At 34.9% G+C, this 20,452-nt stretch overlaps 1 protein-coding gene across 2 annotated transcripts in view; it reads right to left on the bottom strand.

Moving 5' to 3' along the window:
- Nucleotides 1-20,452, bottom strand: part of DCDC1 (doublecortin domain containing 1) — a 480,273-nt gene that overhangs the window by 454,451 nt on the left and 5,370 nt on the right. For both annotated transcript variants that reach the window (XM_049648784.1, XM_049648790.1), the window contains exon 3: nt 20,316-20,392. In XM_049648784.1, the coding sequence (XP_049504741.1) occupies nt 20,316-20,336 (21 nt within the window). In that variant the 5' untranslated portion in view covers nt 20,337-20,392. The remainder of the gene's footprint in view (nt 1-20,315; nt 20,393-20,452) is intronic.

Below are 20,452 nucleotides of genomic sequence, written 5' to 3'. Positions count from 1 at the left end.
AAAGGGCAGAGAGAAGGAGAGACAGGATCCCAAGCAGGCTCCATGCCATCAATGCAGAGCCTGATGTGGGGCTCGAACTCACAAATTGTGAAATCCTGACCTGAGCCAAGATCAAGAGTTAAACCCTTAACTGACTGCGCCACCCAGCCACCCCCAACAACCTAGAAATCTTGAGTAATGCACACAAATCACCTCAAATTTCTTAAGAATAAAAAAATGTGAATATTCCCATAAAAAATAATGTCAAAGAATGTTGTAGGGCCCTTTCCAGGGTGTAACCACCCACTCATACTGCTTATAAAAATAGCCACACAGTCTCCTCTCTGATGTATCCTACTATCATAATGAGGAGTCCCTAGGTAACATGACATAGCACTAGTAACAGGAAGGATATTACTTGTAAGGTAACAAAAAATACTACTTTTACCTTTCACTGCTATTCTATTTTTTCAATGTACGTTTATTTATTTTGAGAGAGAGAGAGAGAGAGAGAGAGAGAGAGAGAATGAATAAGGGAGGAGCAAAGAGAGAGGGAGACAGAGAATCCCAAGCAGGCTCTGTGCTGTCAGTGCAGAGACTGACACTGAGCTCAATCCCATGAGCGTGAGATCATGACCTGAGCTGAAATCAAGAGTCAGTCACTTAACTCAGCCACCCAGGCACCCCTTACTGCTATTCTTAAATAAAAGCGTTTATCCATAGATTATTTATTGAGCACCTACAATATACCTGGCAGTTTTCTAGGTACTTATATATAATTTTTCAATGAACAATTAGTGGAAAAAAATTGTGCCCTTTGTGGAGCTTACATTCTAGTGGGGGCAGATGATGAATAAACATAAAAAGTAAGTAAACTGTAAGATGTTAGGCAATAAATGCTATGGAAAAAAATTGATCAGGCAAGGTAGATTGGGAATGGAGGGAATGCAATTTTATTTTTAATGTTCATTTATTTTTGAGAGAGACAGAGCACGTGCAGGGGAGGGGCAGAGAGAGGGAGAAACAGAGAGAGGGAGAGAACTCAAAGCAGGCTCCAGGCTCTGAGCTGAAACAGCACAAAGCCCAAAGCAGGGCTGGAACTCATGAACTGTGAGATCATGACCTGAGCCAAAGTCAGATGCTTAAACTGAGCCACCCAGGTGCCTTGGGAGTGTACTTTTAAAAAGGTTTGTCAGTATAGGCCTCATTGAGGTGATAAAATCCTAGCAAAGACTTGAAAGAGGGTCTTTGTTTTTTGCAGTTGAATCTAATCCTGAAACTCCTGATAATCTGTGAACTAAACTGCTATCCAGGAAAGCAAGTTAGCTAGTTAGCAAGTTGCTAGACTTACTTTTAATTAAGCATATGGAAGAGTAAAAGGAGTGTAATGTAACTTATAGTCACAAATATAATGGAGAAATATATACCTAGAATACATAAGATCATGTCTTTCTCTTCCAAATAACTATAAGTGACCTTGAGTATTATAGCTTTTCTGAGCTTTAGTCATCTCATTTGCAAAACCAGTTATCCACATGGTTATGAGGATTAAATGAATGGTGAGTATGAAAGTATTTGGCACAGTGTTTGGCACATGGTAGACATTCATTAAATGTTAGGTGACTCTCGGGGTGCCTGGGTGGCTCAGTCAGTTAAGCGTCCAACTTTGGCTCAGGTCACGATTTCGTGGTTCATGGGTTCATGGGTCAGAGCTTGGAGCCTGCTTCGGAGTCTGTGTGTGTGTCTCTCTCTCTTTCTCTCTATGCCCCTCCTCAGCTTGCGGGCACATACATGCACTCTCAAAAAATAAAACATTAAAAAAATTGTAAGGTGAATCTCAATCTATATCAAAATAAGAATGTTCTCTTTCTCCATGTTAGTAATAATAAAAAGAGCTATTCTTTGCCCAGCACTCCTCTGGTATTCCACCTAAAGACCAAAGGGCTGTTGGCTTTCACACTCTCCCCCTGCCCCTCCTCCTTTAAGATTCTCACATTAGGAGGGCTAAGGTTCTCTTCTCAGACTTCCATAACAACCAACAACCATTGACTGTTCAATTCCTTCATAGGTTAGGTCTTCCTAATTGGGGAATGCTTAAAAGTTAAAAACTCCAGCTGTGTATAGCAAGGCAAAACTTTATGATTAAAGAGTAAATCACCTTGTAGAATGAAATACTTTGTCATGGTGTGTTTATTATATATAGTCTAATCATTAAAAACTAAGAAAATTTGCACCAAACATTCAAAAATATCTCTTGAAATATAGCAGTAACTTATCATTTTAGTGGTAGGTATAGGTTTTCTTTTTTTCCATGTAAAATAGTTTCAGGATACCTTTAGCTGAAATGAGTTGTGTAAGTGTAAAATCATTACAATTATTAAATGCAATAGTTCTTCTGTAATGTTACTATGAAAAGTGTTATCCTCACTAGAAGTAGAATGTATTAACAGGTTAAGTACAATATGCAGAATACAATAGGCTTGCAGATAACATTCATGTACGTTAATTAAATGAAAACTGTTATCTGGAAATTAAAGAAATAAAAATGTGTTAATTTTAATTTGACTGACACCACTATGGTATTTTAGCAGAGTAAAGGTAACAGCACTGCCTTGTTTTATTAACACATGCATAGTTTATTTACTCACACACTGAAAAACCATGTTTTTTTTTACTTTCCATCTCTTAACCATTTTACATGAATATAATAAGCTTTCCACTCATGCCCATCCCTAGATCTGCTTTTCCACCCTTTTTTATTTTTATTTATTTTTTTATTTTAATATTTTTGAGAGCGAGAGAGCATGTACATGAGTGGGGGAGGGGCAGAGAGACAGGGAGACAGAGGATCTGAAGTAGCTCTCTCGCTGCTGACAGCAGAGAGCCTGATGTGGGGCTCAAACTCACAAACCAGGAGATAATGACCTGAACCAAAGCCAGACATTTAACCAACTGAGCCACCCAGGCTCCCCTGCACCTTTCTATAAAGAGGCATTCAAGGGGTACCTGGGTGGGGCTCAGCTGGTTAAGCATCTAACTCTAGATTTCAGCTCAGGTCATGATGTCCCAGTTGGGTCTGTGAGATAGAAACTGGTGTCAGTCTCTGCATGCTAAAGGCACAGGGCCTGCTTGGGATTTGCTCTCTCCTTTTCTCTCTGCACTTCCCCCACTCACTTGCATGTTCTCTCTCTCTCTCTCTCTCTTAACTAACTAACTAACTAACTAACTAACTAACTAAAAGGCATTCAATACATAGTGGTTATAGGCCTGGATTCTGGAGCAGGGTATCTGGGTTTACATCCCCACTGTCCACTTGCTATTTGTGACACTTTAGACATCTTTGTACATCAGTTTCTTCATCTATAGGAAAAGGGTTAAGAATAGTAGCCACTATATAAAGTTGATGTACTTGCACATAGAAGGTACAATGTGTCAGCCAGTGAAGAGAAGAGGCATGACTGTCTTCAAGTTGGGACACTAACTACCAATAACAAAACAGCACAGGGAGACTTTCCAAGGGGCATGCAAGTGTACATAGTTATTAGCAAATCAATGTCTAGAACCTTGCCTTCCATATATAGGCTTTCCTAAAGAAAGCCTATAAAGGACTTCAAGCACGAAAGATAAAATTCTGTAGAAGAAATGGAATAGAAACATAAGTTTGAGGAGAAAAGAAAGTACATACAATTTTCAAACACTGAGGAACAGATGGTTAATATTTTTAATGTTTTAATGTTTTTGAATCCCTATAAGTATTCAGATCTGTGGCCAGAAATGTACCAGGAACTACCACATTTTATCATGTCTGAAAACAAAGAAGCTATCAAAGACAAGTGGTGCATGTCAAAAGGACACAGGAACAAACTTGAAGGGAATTCCACTGGCAGAAGAGGGGCACTCTGAACATTAAAAAAATGTAAAAGATCAGAACATCGAACATATAGAAACCAATGAGCATCTAAAAATATTAAAATAAAATTTTAAAACTTCATTATGTCATCATTCGCCTTTTGTTGATCGCTAGGGCACCAAGTTATTGCTCTGAAAAATGACAAATGTACCTTTCCTGCTTTCCTGAATGGGCTATAATTCAGGATAACCAAACAGATGGTGAGAGAAGATTCTTATTCAAAGGAGAATCATAGTTAATACATAGAGATGGAATAAAAGAAGCAGCAAATCACCACAGTACAAACCCTAATGAAATGATGGATCCAGGGAATGTTTGTCATCATTAGATGTAAGAGTGATGGAAAATTTATAATAGATGAATCTGACTGATATCATATATACCATTGATCCATTTTAACATAACACTGAAATAATATATGATTTCTCCATATGTGATTCCACAGGGATTATAAACATGGGAATACCTGTGAAACATTCTTGCCACAAACTATTGAAATATAATCAAGACTCTAGATCTAACTTCTAATTTGTAAGAAATATGGGAGGTAGAGATGTCTGTATGTCTATATGACATATATGTCTATATAACATAGAAAATAAAGATGGAGAAATGCTACAAGTGAAAAGAGACTTAAGAATTATATCAACCAGGGGCATCCAGGTGGCTCAGTTGGTTAAGCAGCTGACTTCAGCTCAGGTCATGATCTCATGGCTCATGAGTGTGAGCCCCACGTCGGGCTCTGTGCTGACACAGAGTCTGGAACCTGCCTTCGATTCTGTCTCTGTCTCTGTCTGCCCCTCCCCTGCTCATGCACTCTTTCTCTCTCTTATATAAATAAACATTAAAAAAATGATTTTATAATAAAATAAATTATATCAACCAAACGCAATGCATAAACCTTGTTTAGATCCTGATTCAAACAAACCAACTTTAATAAGACATACATTTTTGATGCAATTGTTGACATTTGAACACAAATTGGGAGTTAATGAAACTAAGGAAATTATTTTATTGGGTATGAATAAATGGTATTAAAATAAATATTATCTGTTAGATAAACCAAAGTATTTTTAAGTAAACTATGATTTGCTTTAAAACACTCCTAAAAGTAGCAAAGAGTATAAATAAAAATAGAAGAAAATTGATGGTTATTTAACTTGGGTAAAGAATACATGAGGGTTTGTTTTACTATTTTTTACTGTGTGTTTGAAAATGTTCATAACAAAATGCTTTTTAAAATTCATATGGAATTTATATTTTATTAGATATGTTTAAAAGACTTATGTAACTGTTTTACTTCAAATTTTTTAAGTGTTTTTATTTATTTTTGAGAGAAAGAGAAAGAGAATAGGGGAGGGCCAGAGAATGGGAGACACAGAATATGAAGCAGGCTTCAGGCTCTAGGCTGTTAGGACAGAGCCCGATGCGGGGCTGGAACTCATGAACAGCGAGGCGAGATCATGACCTGAGCCAAAGTCAGACGCTTAACTGACTAAGCCACCCAGGCACCCCTTAACTGTTTTACTTTAAAATGTCAACATGCATAGTATACCTGAAACTACTTCTTTTCCAACTATTTAAGCTTATAATGAGAGATTTTAAATGTCAACTTAAAAATTGTGCAAGGGACTATATGTTTCTCAAATTCTATTAGGAGGTACATGAGCAAAACTATTTGAAGGCCGCTGTTCTAGTCAGTAAGTACCTCTGACCTCCTCAACTTTGGGTAAGGAGAGAATGTAGGTGGGCCAGAATTAATAGCCTTCTACTCCTCTCTTCACATAAACTGGTATTGGCTCAGTTTTCCTGGGTTTGCCTAGGAAGGGCTCATTCCAGAGGTGAGAAGTTCTCACAGTGCTGTCATTGTGGACCAGGTGCTAAAGACTGCCACAGAATCACCATAAATTTGCACTCCTTTCACAGCTTATTCTAGGTTCATTCCATGAACCTAGATGTGATGATTCAAAGGATTAGCTCAAAATCCCAGATTGTGATGAAGGATTACAGAAGTTCAAAGTGAAGAGTACCGTCAAGTGGAAAATCACTTCATGTAAAGGTAGCCACGGAGTACATTACAGAGCAAGCTAACCCAGAAGGCTCACAGACCAAATTAAAATACTCTGTTCACATACACACACAAATTTAAAACACACAATGCTAATAAAGAGGAAAGCAAGCAATAAAGTTAACATGCTTAGGATAGGGGGTGAGTGGCAGAATCACACTATCTGAATCCTGGGTTATGTGATATTCACATGCTCTGATATTTCTGCCCATTGATGACATCTTCCCCATGATGGTATGCTATGAGGACCAGAGTTGAGATTTGAGCCAGTGGCCCAGACAGAAGGTACAGGGATTAAATGGCACATACTTGCTAATGGGAGAAAACAGAGGAGCAGCCAAAGCTGCTTGGCCAAAGCTGTAGCTTGCCAGTTAACTTAGCCAAAGTAAGGTAAACTTGGCCAAAGCTGTAGCTTGCCAGTTAACTTAGTGAAGATATATAGGTTTTATTTTCATTTCTTGGGCATAGCACTGTGGGCCAAAATAGGACCCTACTGGATGTTATGTATAGGTAGCCAACTTACAGATGACATCGCTATTAGCCATGAAGTGGCAAGATCATGACTTAGTCTTTCTGCCTTTCTATTCCATAAATAAAACTTGTCTTTTCCATCATATATTCCATTTCTTCTATTTATAGTAACTTGGTTACTACGTATATTTAGTACATCTACTGAATTCTGCCTTTTTTTCCTCACACAACTTACGCATATTTATATACAGCCTATGAATTTCACCTATATCTCATAATCTATTAGCTTAAATTTACTCTCTGTGCTCAACATTTCTTATGAATGTTATCATCCTATTTACTTTCATATCTTGTATAGCAGAGTTAAATATTCAAACTCACATTATATTGGACCTTCTAGTGGGTTTGAGATACAAGGAACAAAAGAAAATATGCATGTGGAAGAAAGATACAAGAAGACAAGAAGTATGCAATTGCCCTCATCTTAAAAGGCTTCAGATGCAATTATAGCAAGATTGCAGGATACAAAGTTAAAATACAAAAGTCAATTTCAAACTAGTAGAATTTGAAATTTAAAACATATTACCATTTACCAGAATGGCTAAAATAAAAAAAAAAGACACAAGAAATAACAAGTATTGGTGAAGATATAAACGAAAATGAACCTTTGGGCACTGTTGGTGGGAATCTACTGATACAGGCACCATGGAAAACAGTACAGAGATTACTCAAAAAATTAAAAATAGAACTACCCTACGACCCAGCAATAGCACTACTAGGAATTTACCCAAGGGATACAGGAGTGCTGATGCATAGGGGGCACTGGTACCCCAATGTTTATAGCAGTACTTTCAACAATAGCCAAATTATGGAAAGAGCCTAAATGTCCATCAACTGATGAATGGATAAAGAAGATGTGGTATATATATACAGTGGAATACTACCTGGCAATAAGAAAGAATGAAACCATGCCATTTGCAGCAATGTGGATGGAACTGGAAGGTATTATGCTGAGTGAAATATGTCAGTCAGAGAAGGACAGATGTTATATGTTTTCACTTACATGTGGATCTTAAGAAACTGAACCAGGAGTCCATGGGGCAAGGGAAGGGGAAAAAATAGTTATAAACAGAGAGGGAGAGAGGCAAACCCCAAGAGACTCTTAATACAGAGAACAAACTGAGGGTGGACAGGGGGATCGGGGGAGGGAAAATGGGTGATGGGCATTGAGGAGGGCACTTGTTGGGATGAGCACTGGGTGTTGTATGTAAGCCAATTTGAAAATAAATTATATTAAAAAAATTTAAAAATAGAATTAGATGTAGTAATTCTACTACTGGGTATTTACCCAAAGAAAATGAAAACACTAATCTGAAAAATAAATGGAGCCCTATGTTTATGACAACATTATTTATAATAGACAATATATGGAAGTAACCCAAGTATCCATCCACAGATGAATGGATAAAGAAGTGGTATGTGTGTGTGTGTATATATATATATGTGTGTGTATATATAAATTATATTTATATAAAATAAAATATATATATGTTATATATATATATATATATATATATATAATGGAATATTACTCAGCCATAAAAATGAGTGAAATCTTGCCATTTGCAATAACATGGATGAACCTAGAGGATATAATGCCAAGTGAAATAAATCAGAGAATGAAGAATATTTATGATTCCACTCATTTATGGAATTTAAGAAACAAAGCAGGATGCCTTGCTGGCTCAGTCAGTAGAGCATTCAACTCTCGATCTCAGGATCTTGAGTTCAAGCTCCATGCTGGGCCTAGAGATTACTTCAAAAAACCACACCACACCAAACCAAACAAATGAACAAAGAAGAAAATATACAAACAAAAAACCAGACTGAAATATAGAGAACAAACTCTGGTGGTTGCCAGAGTGAGGTAGGTGAGGGTATGGTGAAATAAAGGGGGTTAAGAGTACACTTAACTTGATGAGCACTGAGAAATATATGCAATTGTTAAATCATTATAATGTACACCTGAAACTAATCTGTGTATTAATTCTACTTGTATTTAAAAAAACATTACCACTAACATTAGCACTCAAAAATGAAATATTGAAGTATAAATCTAATAAAATATGTATAAGATCTATATGAGAAAAACTAAAAAAGCCCAGAAACAAACCCACGTAATATAGCCAACTTAAGTTTGACAAAGGAGCAAAGTCAATACAATGGCATAAAGATAATCTTTTCAACAAATAGTGCCATAGCAACTAGGTTTGCACATGCAAAAAAAAAAAAAAATGAATCTAAACACAGACTTCATATCCTTCACAAAAATTAGCTCAAAATTAATCAAAGAACTAAATGTACAACACAAAACCATAAAACTCCTAGAAATTGAAGTAGGAGAAAACATACATGACTCGGGTATGTCAGTGACTTTTCAGCTATAACACCAAAGGGATGCTCCATGAAAGAAATCATAGGCTAGACTGCTGTATTAAAATTAAAAACTTCTAGTGTGCCCAGCTGGCTCAGTCAGTAGAGAATGTGACTCCTGATCTTGGGGTTGTGAGTTTGAGCCTCATATTGGGTGTAGAGATTACTTAAAAATATAATCTTAAAATAATTAATAGCTTCTGCTATGTGAAAGACAGTATCAAGAGAATGAGAAGACAAACCACAAACTAGGAGAAAATATTTGCAAAAGGTACATCTGATAAAGGACTGTTACCCAAAATATACAAAGAACTCTTAAAACTCAGCAATAAGAAAGCAAACAACCTGATTAAAAAGGGGCAAAAGATTTGGGCACCTGGGTGGCTCAGTCAATTAAGCTTTGGCTCAGATCATGATCTCATATTTCATGAATTCAAGCCCTGCATCAGGCTCTGCACTGACAGTGTGGAACTTGCTTTGGATTCTCTCTCTGTCTCTCTCTCTATATATATACCCCTCTCCTGTTTGCTCTCTGTCTCTCTCAAAATGAATAAATAAACTTTAAGAAAGCGGCGGGGAGGGGGGGGGCAAAGACTTTGACACCAGATCAAATAAGATGTACAAATGGAAAATAAGCATATGAAAAGATGCTCCACATCATATGTCATCGGGGGCATGCAAACTACACTAACATAGGTAACTCTAACACATTTATTAGAATGACCAAAATCCACAACAGTGACAATGCCAAATGCTGACAATTGGCATTGCTGGTGAGAATGCAGAACAGTACAGTCACTTTGGAAGATGGTTTGGTGGTTTCTTACTTTTATCACATGATACTTTTATCACATGAGTCAGTAATCATGCTTCTTGGCATTTATCAAAGGATTTGAAAATGTATGTCTACACAAAAATTTGCACATGAATGTTTATAGCAGCTTTACTCATAATTGCTAAAACTTGAAAGCAACCAAGATGTTCTGAATTCAATGGGTAAATAAACAAACCATGAAATGTTATTCAGTACTAAAAAGAAATGAACTATTACAGCATGAAAAGACATGGAGGGACCTTGAATGCATACTATTAAGTGAAAGAAATCAATCTGAAAAGGCTATGTACTGTATGATTCTAACTACATGACATTCTGGAAAAGGCAAAACTGTGGAGACATTAAAAATATCAGTGGTTGTTAGGAGTTTGGGGAGGTAGGAATGAACAGAGAGAGCACAGATGATTATTACAGTAGTGAAAATACCATTTGAAAATTGATTGAAAATACCATTGAAAAATAATGATGGATACATTTGTACAAACCCATAGAATGCACAACACCAAGAGTGAGCAATATGGAAACTATGGACTCCAGGTGATTATGATGTCAATGTAGGTTTATCAGTTGTAACAAATATACTATTCTGGTGGGGCATATTGATAATGGGAGTGATTGTGTGTGTGAAGGTAGGGGTTTTTATGGGAAATCTTGTACTTTTCCTTCAATACTGCTGTGAATCTTAAAAAGCTTTAATTTTAAAAAAGGCTTCAGGTCATTGTTCTATAGTTTCCAGCACAGATAGCTTGTACATATTTAACGGGATAAAAGTCAGAGTTAACCTCCAAAGACCAGTCTCAAGCAATGCACATTTGGAAATTAGGTATAACTCTTGGCCATATTTCATCTAGTCAGAATGTGTATCTGTTCATTGAGGACTACTGTAGCATTCCACCAATGGAATACCATATTTCTTGTCACCTGATTTCCCTCACTGATTTAATTGCCATTAACTTCCCCCCAGTGTTGAACAATTGTCTCCACACCACAGTAAAAGCTATTATACCCCGTGGTTCCACCCTCAGGTATATTAAAATATTGTCCAAGATAATGACCTTATTAGGAGACATGTGGAAGGCTATCCTTTCAGATATTTCATTTTGTAAAGGCTCATCTCTCACAGAGTTTGTCTAGAGACCAACCATTCAATTCAGTGAAGGAAAACACTTGATTTCTTCATGAAATTTTACTTTTGTGTTGTATACACATATAAAATGTATATTAATCACCTAGACTGCTAATTATTTTTAATGAATTTTTCAGCAACAGTAATACAGCTTACTGTAGAACAGTCTATTTTTCTAATTTTTGAATTTAATAGTTGTATTCCAGTGGAAACCTATGTTATCAAAATTTGTGTTATAAAAATAATAGTTCAACTGGAAAAACAAAATTGGGAAGGTTAAGGACTTGAGCTCCAGACTCTCAAATAAGTTATTTTTCCTGTTATAATGTTTTGTTCTAATAGTAATAATCATATAACTATATAAACTAAACATACTAGGATAAACCCAGCCATCCAACTTTTTGCCTTATTCTATGCTACCAGAACAATGGTTAGCAGAGCAGTTCTTGCACATTCTTATCATTTCATTATCCTGTCACCCATTATTATGATAAACAAGTTTACTTAAACATAAAGAAGGCATCTATCTTTGTGGTCTTCCAGATGTGTTTTCCCTAAAACCACTTTGTTAATTCCTGATCCATCATTACTCCATTCAATCCATCAAATATTTAAGTACCAACTCTTCCCAGACTTTAAAATACCCAACAAATGGGCGGGGGGGGGGGTGCAGGGCATGGGGTGGCTCAGTAGGTTAAGCTTCTGATTCTTGATTTCTGCTCAGGTAATGATCTCATGGTTCATGAGTTTGAGCCCCACGTCAGGCTCTGTGCTGGCAGCATGGAGCCTGCTTGGGATTATCTCCCTTTCTTCCTGCCCTCCCCACTCACTCACTGTCTCTCAAAATAAATAAATAAACATTAAAAAAAAACAGATAACAAATGGATAAACAAGATGCAGTATATACATATACAATGGAATATTATTCAGCAATCAAAAAGAATGAAATTTTGCCATTTGCAACAACATGGATGGAACTAGATGGTATTAATGTTAAGTGAAAAAAGTCAAAGAAAGACAAGTATCATATGATTTCACTTATATGTGGAATTTGAGAAACTCAACAGATGAACATAGGGGAAGGGAAGGAAAAATAAGATAAAAACAGAGAGGGAAGCAAACCATAAGAGACTCTTAAATACAGAGAACAAACTGAGGGTTGCTGGAGGGGTTTGGGGTATGGGTATGGGCTAAATGGGTGATGGGCATTAAGGAGGCACATGTTGGGATGAGCACTGGGTGTTCTATGTAAGTGATGAATCACTAAATGGTACTCCTGAATTCATTATTACACTATGTTAACTAACTTGGATTTAAATAAAATTTAAAAATTAAAAAAATAATCGACAATGAATTCAATGTTGAACAAAACAACATTGTTTCTCCACTAGTTGAATTTTCATGAATGAACATAAACAGAATTTTCATTAACTTGCCCTATTAAAAACAACTTGAATGATGATAATTGGACTTATTATCAAAATGTCCATACTGATATTAGAAAGAAAAGTACAAAAAAAGCCTCTTATTTTTCATTTACTTAAAAATCTTTTTTTATGTTTATTTATTTTTGAGAAAGAGAGACAGAGTGAGAGCAGGAGAGGGGCAGAGAGAGAGGGAGACACAGAATCTGAAGCAGGATCCAGACTCTGAGCTGGCAGCACAGAGCCCGACATGGAGCTTGAACTGACAAACCATGAGATCATGACCTGAACAAAAGTCAGACGCTTATCCAACTGAGCCACCTAGGCTCCCCAAAATAAAGTCTCTTATAATCTCCTACCCTTGGAGTTAGCCACCATTATAATTTTTGTGTATTTGCTTACAGACTTTCATTTATGATTTTACATAATCATAAATGTTTTCTTTAAACAAAAGTGTGACCATATTATATATATAGTCTCTATACAGTTGTGTTCACTGAATGAGAATATTCTTATGTTATTAAATATTTGTTGAGAACATATTTGTATTATTTTTTTAACATGTTTTAATCTCACAAATCATGAGATCATGACCTGAGCTGAAATCAAGAGTCGGACTCTTAACCTAAAGGCCCAGGAGTCCCTTTATTATTTTTTTAATATGCTAGCTAGTTGCTCCAAATGCTTCCTATTATAAATAAAGCTGTGGTTCTTATATGAACCTTTGACCACACCACAGAAAAGTTTCTTAAGAAGTTTTAGAAGTTATATTCTCAGATCAAAGTGTATGAACAATTTTAAGGCTGTGGATATTCATTTCCAAATTGGATTTGTTTTTAGAAATGTACCAATGGGTGCACTGGTACCAGAAATAGTATATGAAAACCTATCTAAAAGCACCCATTCCATTATTTCTTAACCTGACCAATTTTAGAGTAATTTTCTAACTGGTAGTGAAAATTTAATTTTTAAAATTATCACTATTTAAATTCTTCATCATATTAAGACTCAATGAGGAATATTAAGGGATAATCAGAGAGATTTTTGTGGGCTATAAATTATTTTAATTCTACTTACAAATCATTCAATTAAAAGAAGAAGTTCCTAAAATATAGCATATATATGTTAAACTTCTAGATATTTTACAGATAACTGAGTTCAACATATCCAATTAGCCCAATACCCCCCTTCCCATATACTTATGAGAACATATCCAATTATCTTGAAAAAAGCAATTAAAATTACTATTAATAATCTTAATACTAGGACATGTTATAATTCATTTGATAATTACATTTCCCACAAAGATACTGTCAACATAAACTGTGAAACTACAGATCCATCCTGTTTACAAGTATCAGAGACAATATGCTCACTATTCTGTTGTACTTAAATGTTGTATTGCAGCTTTTCTTAACAGGTAATATGTGACATGAAACATGTCTGATTTTATGCTTCATAACTTCCATTCTGATGTTTAACATTAAGAAATTATATTTATGTATCACACATGTCAGAAAATAATTTAAATAAACTAAGAAAACTAAGGCCTCTCATTTCACATGCAAAATATAAATCTTTTATTCATAGGTATCAAAGAACCATCTGCAATCAGAAATGCAAACTATTTATATTTTCTGATTTAGGTAGCTAACATTAAATATTTTATCTAAGTGTTCTTGTTTAATATTTTCAGAAATGTGTTACGGATCAAAATACTGTCATAAAAATAAGAAAAATCAAGAGGCCACCTTTTAAGATTGATTCATAAGTTTTAAAAATTCTTATTTCTATTTTCATTCTGATTTTTGTAACAAGGAAAAAAATGTAATTATTTTGAATATAAAAACATACACCAGAAAAGGGACCATTTAAACTAGGTTGAAGTTTACATTATTTATTGCTATTTTTCCTCAAAAATATGCATTAGAATAAATATTTTTCTAAGCTTCAAAATAAATACAGTACCTGGTTCTAGCATATTTATTTTTTTGAAAAGGTGTTCTGAATCTCAGACAACATAAATACTAGGCAGTGTGGTGGTTGCCATAGTAACAAATAAATAGGTGCATAAAAATACATTCTATTTTTCAAATGTATACATTTTTTTCACAAATATGCATATTTTATAGGTAAAAGGTTATTCAACCCTTGCTTTTCCTTCCTTTTTAGAGAGAGAGAAACATCTAATGCTTTAGAAATAAAAGGTTCTCATGTAGCAATAAAGCAGGCTCAAAAAAGTTTCAAAACACTATATGGGAAATCGTAAGGTTTTCATGTCAATTTTCCTAAATGAAGACAGGAAAAAAAACTCCTTTGATTTTATATTACATTAATGGTTAGTTCTTTAGGTAAGGATAAAATTGCACAAACTTCTTTTCCTCATAAGCATGAAATTCCCTTTTATTTTGCATAAGTTTATTATTCACATGCATTAAATGTAGCACTTGACCATGACCATGAAAAGCTGGAAGCTCTGTTGATCACAAAGAAAGCTCAAGAAGTTTAATACTAACCCATGAACTACTACTTGAATCAATAATCTGAAAATATTTATGCCAATGTTCTAAATTGGAGTTCAAAGAGTTCCTTCCTTTCTCCTCTCCCTTCGTTAAAATATAATCTTCCTGTTTACAGGTACCCTAGAAGTCACAGAAAGTACATTGAAAAAGTGTTCTGAGTTTTATACTTACAGCTTAAGAGGAATTACCATACATTTTATAGGGCTGGAGAGGGGCAGTGTTATAAGCTATGCCATGAAGTTTGAAATCTTACTGAAAGGTAGTGGGGTAAACCAACCAAAACAGAACAGGAATATTGCTCAACTATTACTGGGCAAGAAATCCTTCAAATCCAATCACATTAATTTGGACTTCCAATTTGTTTCAATAACAACTATCATGTAACATTCTCCTAGAGTGAGAATTCAAAAATTTTAAAAGATCACCATCTAGGCAGAGAGTCAAATAAGAGGTGACAAAGCAGTACTCTCTAGCTCACCTTGTGCTAACTCCTTGCTGGAGAAGCCATGCACCCTAACGGCTAAGGACTGACTGAACTAGCAAAGAGGAGCATCCTTCTCAAGCATACACATGATCCTATTTACTCTTATTGAAGAGAAATCAACTTTTTTTTCCTAGGGGAGATAGTAAATTTAAACTTTAAGAAGTAAAAAAAAAAATGAATTAAGATATTAATCAGATATTTATTGGAATAGAATAGGTTATACCGATGATGTGACTCCTGCAAAAGGTACAGCAACAACAACAAAACCATCATCTTGTCATTCTTCTTCCCCCCCCCGCCCCCCCCGCCCCAAGCTTTTAAACTATGTCCCTCTGCTTTTACCATCTTAAAGTGATGGAAAAATATCCCTGGAGACTGGAAAAGGGAAACATATCATTCTTTAAAATAAGGGGAGAATGATTTTGGTAATTAGCTTAGTTTTACCTGGGAACATGTAATAACAAATTAAACAATCAATTAGTAACACCTAGAAGGGCATGAAATACTGGGAAACAACCAACAGAGTATCTCAAAAGCCAAATATGCCAAACGAACTTAATATCTTTGTTTCTGATAGAATGACAGGTCATATTATCAAGTAAGAAGTGAGTATTACAGTCTATTTCAGTGTTGTAAGCCTTTTTATTTATTCTCCAATCCAGAATAAGCAAAAATGGTTAAGAAAAAAAGAATGTAAAAACTGGCTTCATTGCAAAACCAGTGGCTACTGACACATTTCCTCTCTCTTGAGGATCTATTTCAGAGCTGTTTTTATTGATGACTAGTCAGGAATCTTGACCTACTTTATGTTTAGCTTCATCACATTAGGTCTCTGAGATGTCTCAAAATTTTAAAGTTTATTTCCTTAGTTTTCTTCCAACTTGTTGACTCCTCTTTTCCCTAAGGATCTTAAATGGCTTGTTGCTTCAACTAAGTGATGCTGCACTGGGATAAGACATAAATCCATTTTAGGTAGAAATTTTCAGAAAGAAAGAGGGAGTGCTTTGTGAATTAAATTAAAAGGATTGTCTGAGACTAGAGAAACTCATAAGTAATGGAATGGTATTTAGGTTTCTTTTTTTATATTTTATTTATTTTTGAGAGAGAGAGAGAGAGAGAGAGAGAGAGCAAGGGAGGGACAGAGAGAGAGGGAAACATAGAATCCAAAGACAGGCTCCAGGCTCAGAGCTGTCAGCACAGCTGACAATGTGGGGCTCAAACCCACGAACTGTGAGATCATGACCTAAGCCGAAGTCGCATACTCAACTGACTGAGCCACCCAGGCGCCCCATGGAATAGTATTTAAATAGAAGTGCAGGGGTGCCTGGGTGGCTCAGTCAGTTAAGCATCCAACTTCTGCTCAGGCCACATGGGGCTTTGTGCTGACAGCTCAGAGCTTGTGGGCTGCTTCAGATTCTGTGTCTCCCTCTCTCTCTCGGGCCCTCTCCTGCTCGAGCTCTGTCTCTCTCCCTCTCTCTCTCTCTTAAAACAAAATTAACTAGAAGTGCTCATAAAAACACTCAAAGCTTAAGTAGTGAAGAATAGCTGTTATTTAGTTAGAAAAGGGAGACCTGTAAAGAAGATCAAGGGTGTGGAGTCAAGAAATGAACACATTTTTCAAGAAGAGACGTCTCTGTGGCATATGACCACCAAGCTAAGCACACAGAGGGTCAGACACATAAATACGGTGGAAAGAGGCGACAGTTGAAAAAGGAAATAAAAAATTTGGTCTGTATTACAGAATCAGACAAGAGCCAACTGCTATGTTGAACAGAGCTGCCTATTGGACCAGGACAATTGCAGTTCCTCATTATGTAATTAACAGCCCTGTTTTCCCAACTTTTGTTACTATTTAAACATATCTTAGGAAGAAGAAACTTTGGTCCCTGAATTGTTTCATCTTAACTATTTTTCTAAGTCTAAATACCATGTAAGCAATCATCAGAGATTCTCTCAAGCTAGAGAGGAGAGTGTCCTTTGGACATTATCTGTGCAGGATAAGCAAGAAGGAAACTGGGGGAAACCCCAACCTTTCTCCCTTCCACTCTCCCAAGAAAAAGCAGTCAAATTCTTCTCTTCTATTCTCATCTTACAACATTCTAGAATGTTTCTACATTATGAGAAAGTTTTGCCAAATAAAACTGACTTTATAACTAAAAATACTAAGAGCAGGGGGAATATTTATATTTACCAAGCCAAGACTACAATCAATAATTTATTTATTTTAATAACTGAAGAAAAAATAAAGAAAATAGTCCTGTAGGTCAGGACACATGAAGGCAGTGAACTGGAATAAAAGGATCTCTGGAACTAAGCCAAGAAATTCTGGAGTTCTTCTTTTTTTTTTTTTTTTTTTGGTTTTTTTGTTTTTTTGTTTTTTTTTAAAGTAGGCTTCATGCCCAGGAAGGAGCCCAATGAGAGGCTTGAACTCACAACGCTGAGATCAAGCCCCTGAGCCAAGATCGAGAATCAGATACTTAATGGACTGAGACACCAGGCGTTCCCATCCTTTTTAATTTTTATTTATTTATTTATTTATTTATCTATCTATCTATTTATTTATTTATAGAAATTCTGGAGTTCTTATCTTAGGTTTGGGCCAGACCTGGGGTAAATTCTTATATATATATATATATATATATATATAAATTAATTCACTTGGGTCAAATGAACCCAAATGTATTTCTAATCATTTCAAATGCTGTAAGCTTGTGAATTCTCCCTGTATTAAAGATTATTATCTAGTTTCTGGACCAATCTTTGCTCTAAAAGTCCAAGGCTGGGAACCAAGTAACAACAGTACTTAAGTCCTGATGACAGGTTTAGCCTCATCTCGCTGAAGCAAGACACTAGGGAAACAGCATATACCATGCACTGGGACTGAAGGACTTGTTACAGAGGACCTAGAAAAATCTTCTTTTACATCTGGTTATATTTTCTTATCTTACTTCTTTCACAGTATTATCTGACTTTAAACTAAGAGTAACATAAGATCTATATCTAAGTATATCTTGAATATATTTAGAATATATATATTGATATATCTGAATATTGTATATATGTATATCAACAAAATTCACTATCTCATTTTTTTAAAGACTGTATTTTTAAGTAATCTCCTAGCATGGACCTCAAACTCACAACCCCAAGATTAAGAGTCACATTCTCCACTGACTGAGCCAGTCAGGCACCCCTACTATCTCATTTTCAAATTAGATGTTTTAAATGCTTAATTTAAATAATACATGTACATTGACTATGAAATAATTTTTCCTTTTCTTATACAAAAATAAGAAAAGTGATTTAAGTTACCCCAAATATAAATAAAAACAAAAATTAAGTTAATATTCATAGAGATTAACACTGCAGATCAGGATTTATACTACAAACAAAGACAAAAATCATAGTCTTTCAAATTAATATATCTGACTGTCTTTCCCTAATGCTCCTGCTTCACCTGCAGCACATCAGACAAGGTAATAATTTATGATAATCATATGAAAATATACAATTAATATTCATCACCTCTCATTCCTCATCACTTTAGATGATCAGTAATGCAGAGTGAAAATGCTGTCAGATTTCTAATTGCTTTGTAATGGGCTTGAAACAGGGAAATCATTAAAGGCAAACAATCTGTCATTTGTCTGTTACTTTATCTATCACACAAAAAAACTCATTAAAGAAATTGCTAATGAACTACAAAAGACTATACTCATGGTGCTTCTACAGTAGATTAACAAGTAATACTATGAATTGCTTAAAATATTTTAAAATATGATATTTTGTGGAAATTCATCAGAAAACATTCATCTATTTTCATCAGAAAACATCTACAGTATATTTTTTAAGCCATGTGGCTTCATTATTTTGGCATCTAATCCATCATTACAGAAGAAGTCCCTTTAGCATATAAGATTTGTTTTTCATCATTCTCTAAATAATTAAGCTGAAAGGTTGCAAGAAGAAGCTGAAATGCTAAATGTGTTTATTACCAGTAAACTGACACACATAAAAAAATGTACTATATTAACCCTGATGCTAAGTAAAGAATATATTTTAAAATTTGAATTTTACCCTCATACCTCTACAGATTTTGAACTGTTGAATTTGCAATGTGTCATTCATCTTAATACTATCATTATACAAAAATTGTATTCTACTATTAAAATGAACCATAACATTATTCTTTTTTTAAAATCATATGTTTAAGTAATCTCTAAACCCAGTGTGTGGGGCTTGAACTCACAACCCTAAGATCAAAAGTCATGTGCTCTCCAGACTGAGTCAGCCAGGTGCCCCAACCAGAGCATTATTAAACTCTGCATAACATTAATTAATTTGAAATCTTAAAGATATTAACCAATACTGAAATGTTCCATAACATTCCATCAAATAATTTGGGAGGGGAAACAAATCATTAAAAGACCACACCAAATTTTGTATGTCTTTATCAATGCTGCCTTTATATATGAGATTAGTATCAAAAAATCTCTAATAATGACACTAACCTAGTTTTAAAAACAAAGAGGTATATAAAACAACCTAGTAATGTTTTGTTGGCTATACAGTCCAGTTGCATTTTATTTTTGAAAAAAATATGAAAGTAATCCTGTTTTTCATTATGCTAATGATGAATGAAATCATGAATATATTTCCTATAGCAAAACATAAGAATATTTGTAATAAAGTCAAACTTTTTGAAAATATGTAGATCTATTCATATCTATTGGAATATATACAGATTTAAAAACCTCCATGCAATGGCATGTTAAGCCAGGTGCCATGGTTGAATATAGGAGTTAATTCCAAGCTAACTTCAAAAGGTTCCATAACACTCTGGAAACATCTTCATTATACTCTCTAATTGACTTAAACAGACTTCATATCAACTGTTTAACACATTTTAACCCACAAATTAACACCCTTTGATCACTTAGATTAACCTTTCTTCTGTGAGTCAATTACATGACAAAAATAAAATAAACTTTAAAAAATCAGTTTTAGAAAACTAAACTGGGGAAGGAAGAATGAATTTTAAAAAGGATATAAATGCACATTACCACTTGGTTGGAAGAGATCATCACAAGGTTTCAAATTTCAAGGTAATAGGAAAGTTCACAGATAAGCCAGAGTGGTCCTAAGAACAAAGAGAAAGGCATAAAGAAGTGAGTGAGGGTAATAAGTTGGTATTTATTAT

Source organism: Panthera uncia, chromosome D1 (genome assembly GCF_023721935.1).
Source record: "Panthera uncia isolate 11264 chromosome D1, Puncia_PCG_1.0, whole genome shotgun sequence".
NCBI classification, from domain to species: domain Eukaryota; kingdom Metazoa; phylum Chordata; class Mammalia; order Carnivora; family Felidae; genus Panthera; species Panthera uncia.
Note: the sequence above shows the minus strand (reverse complement) of the source record. Positions and strands in the feature narration are given on the sequence as shown.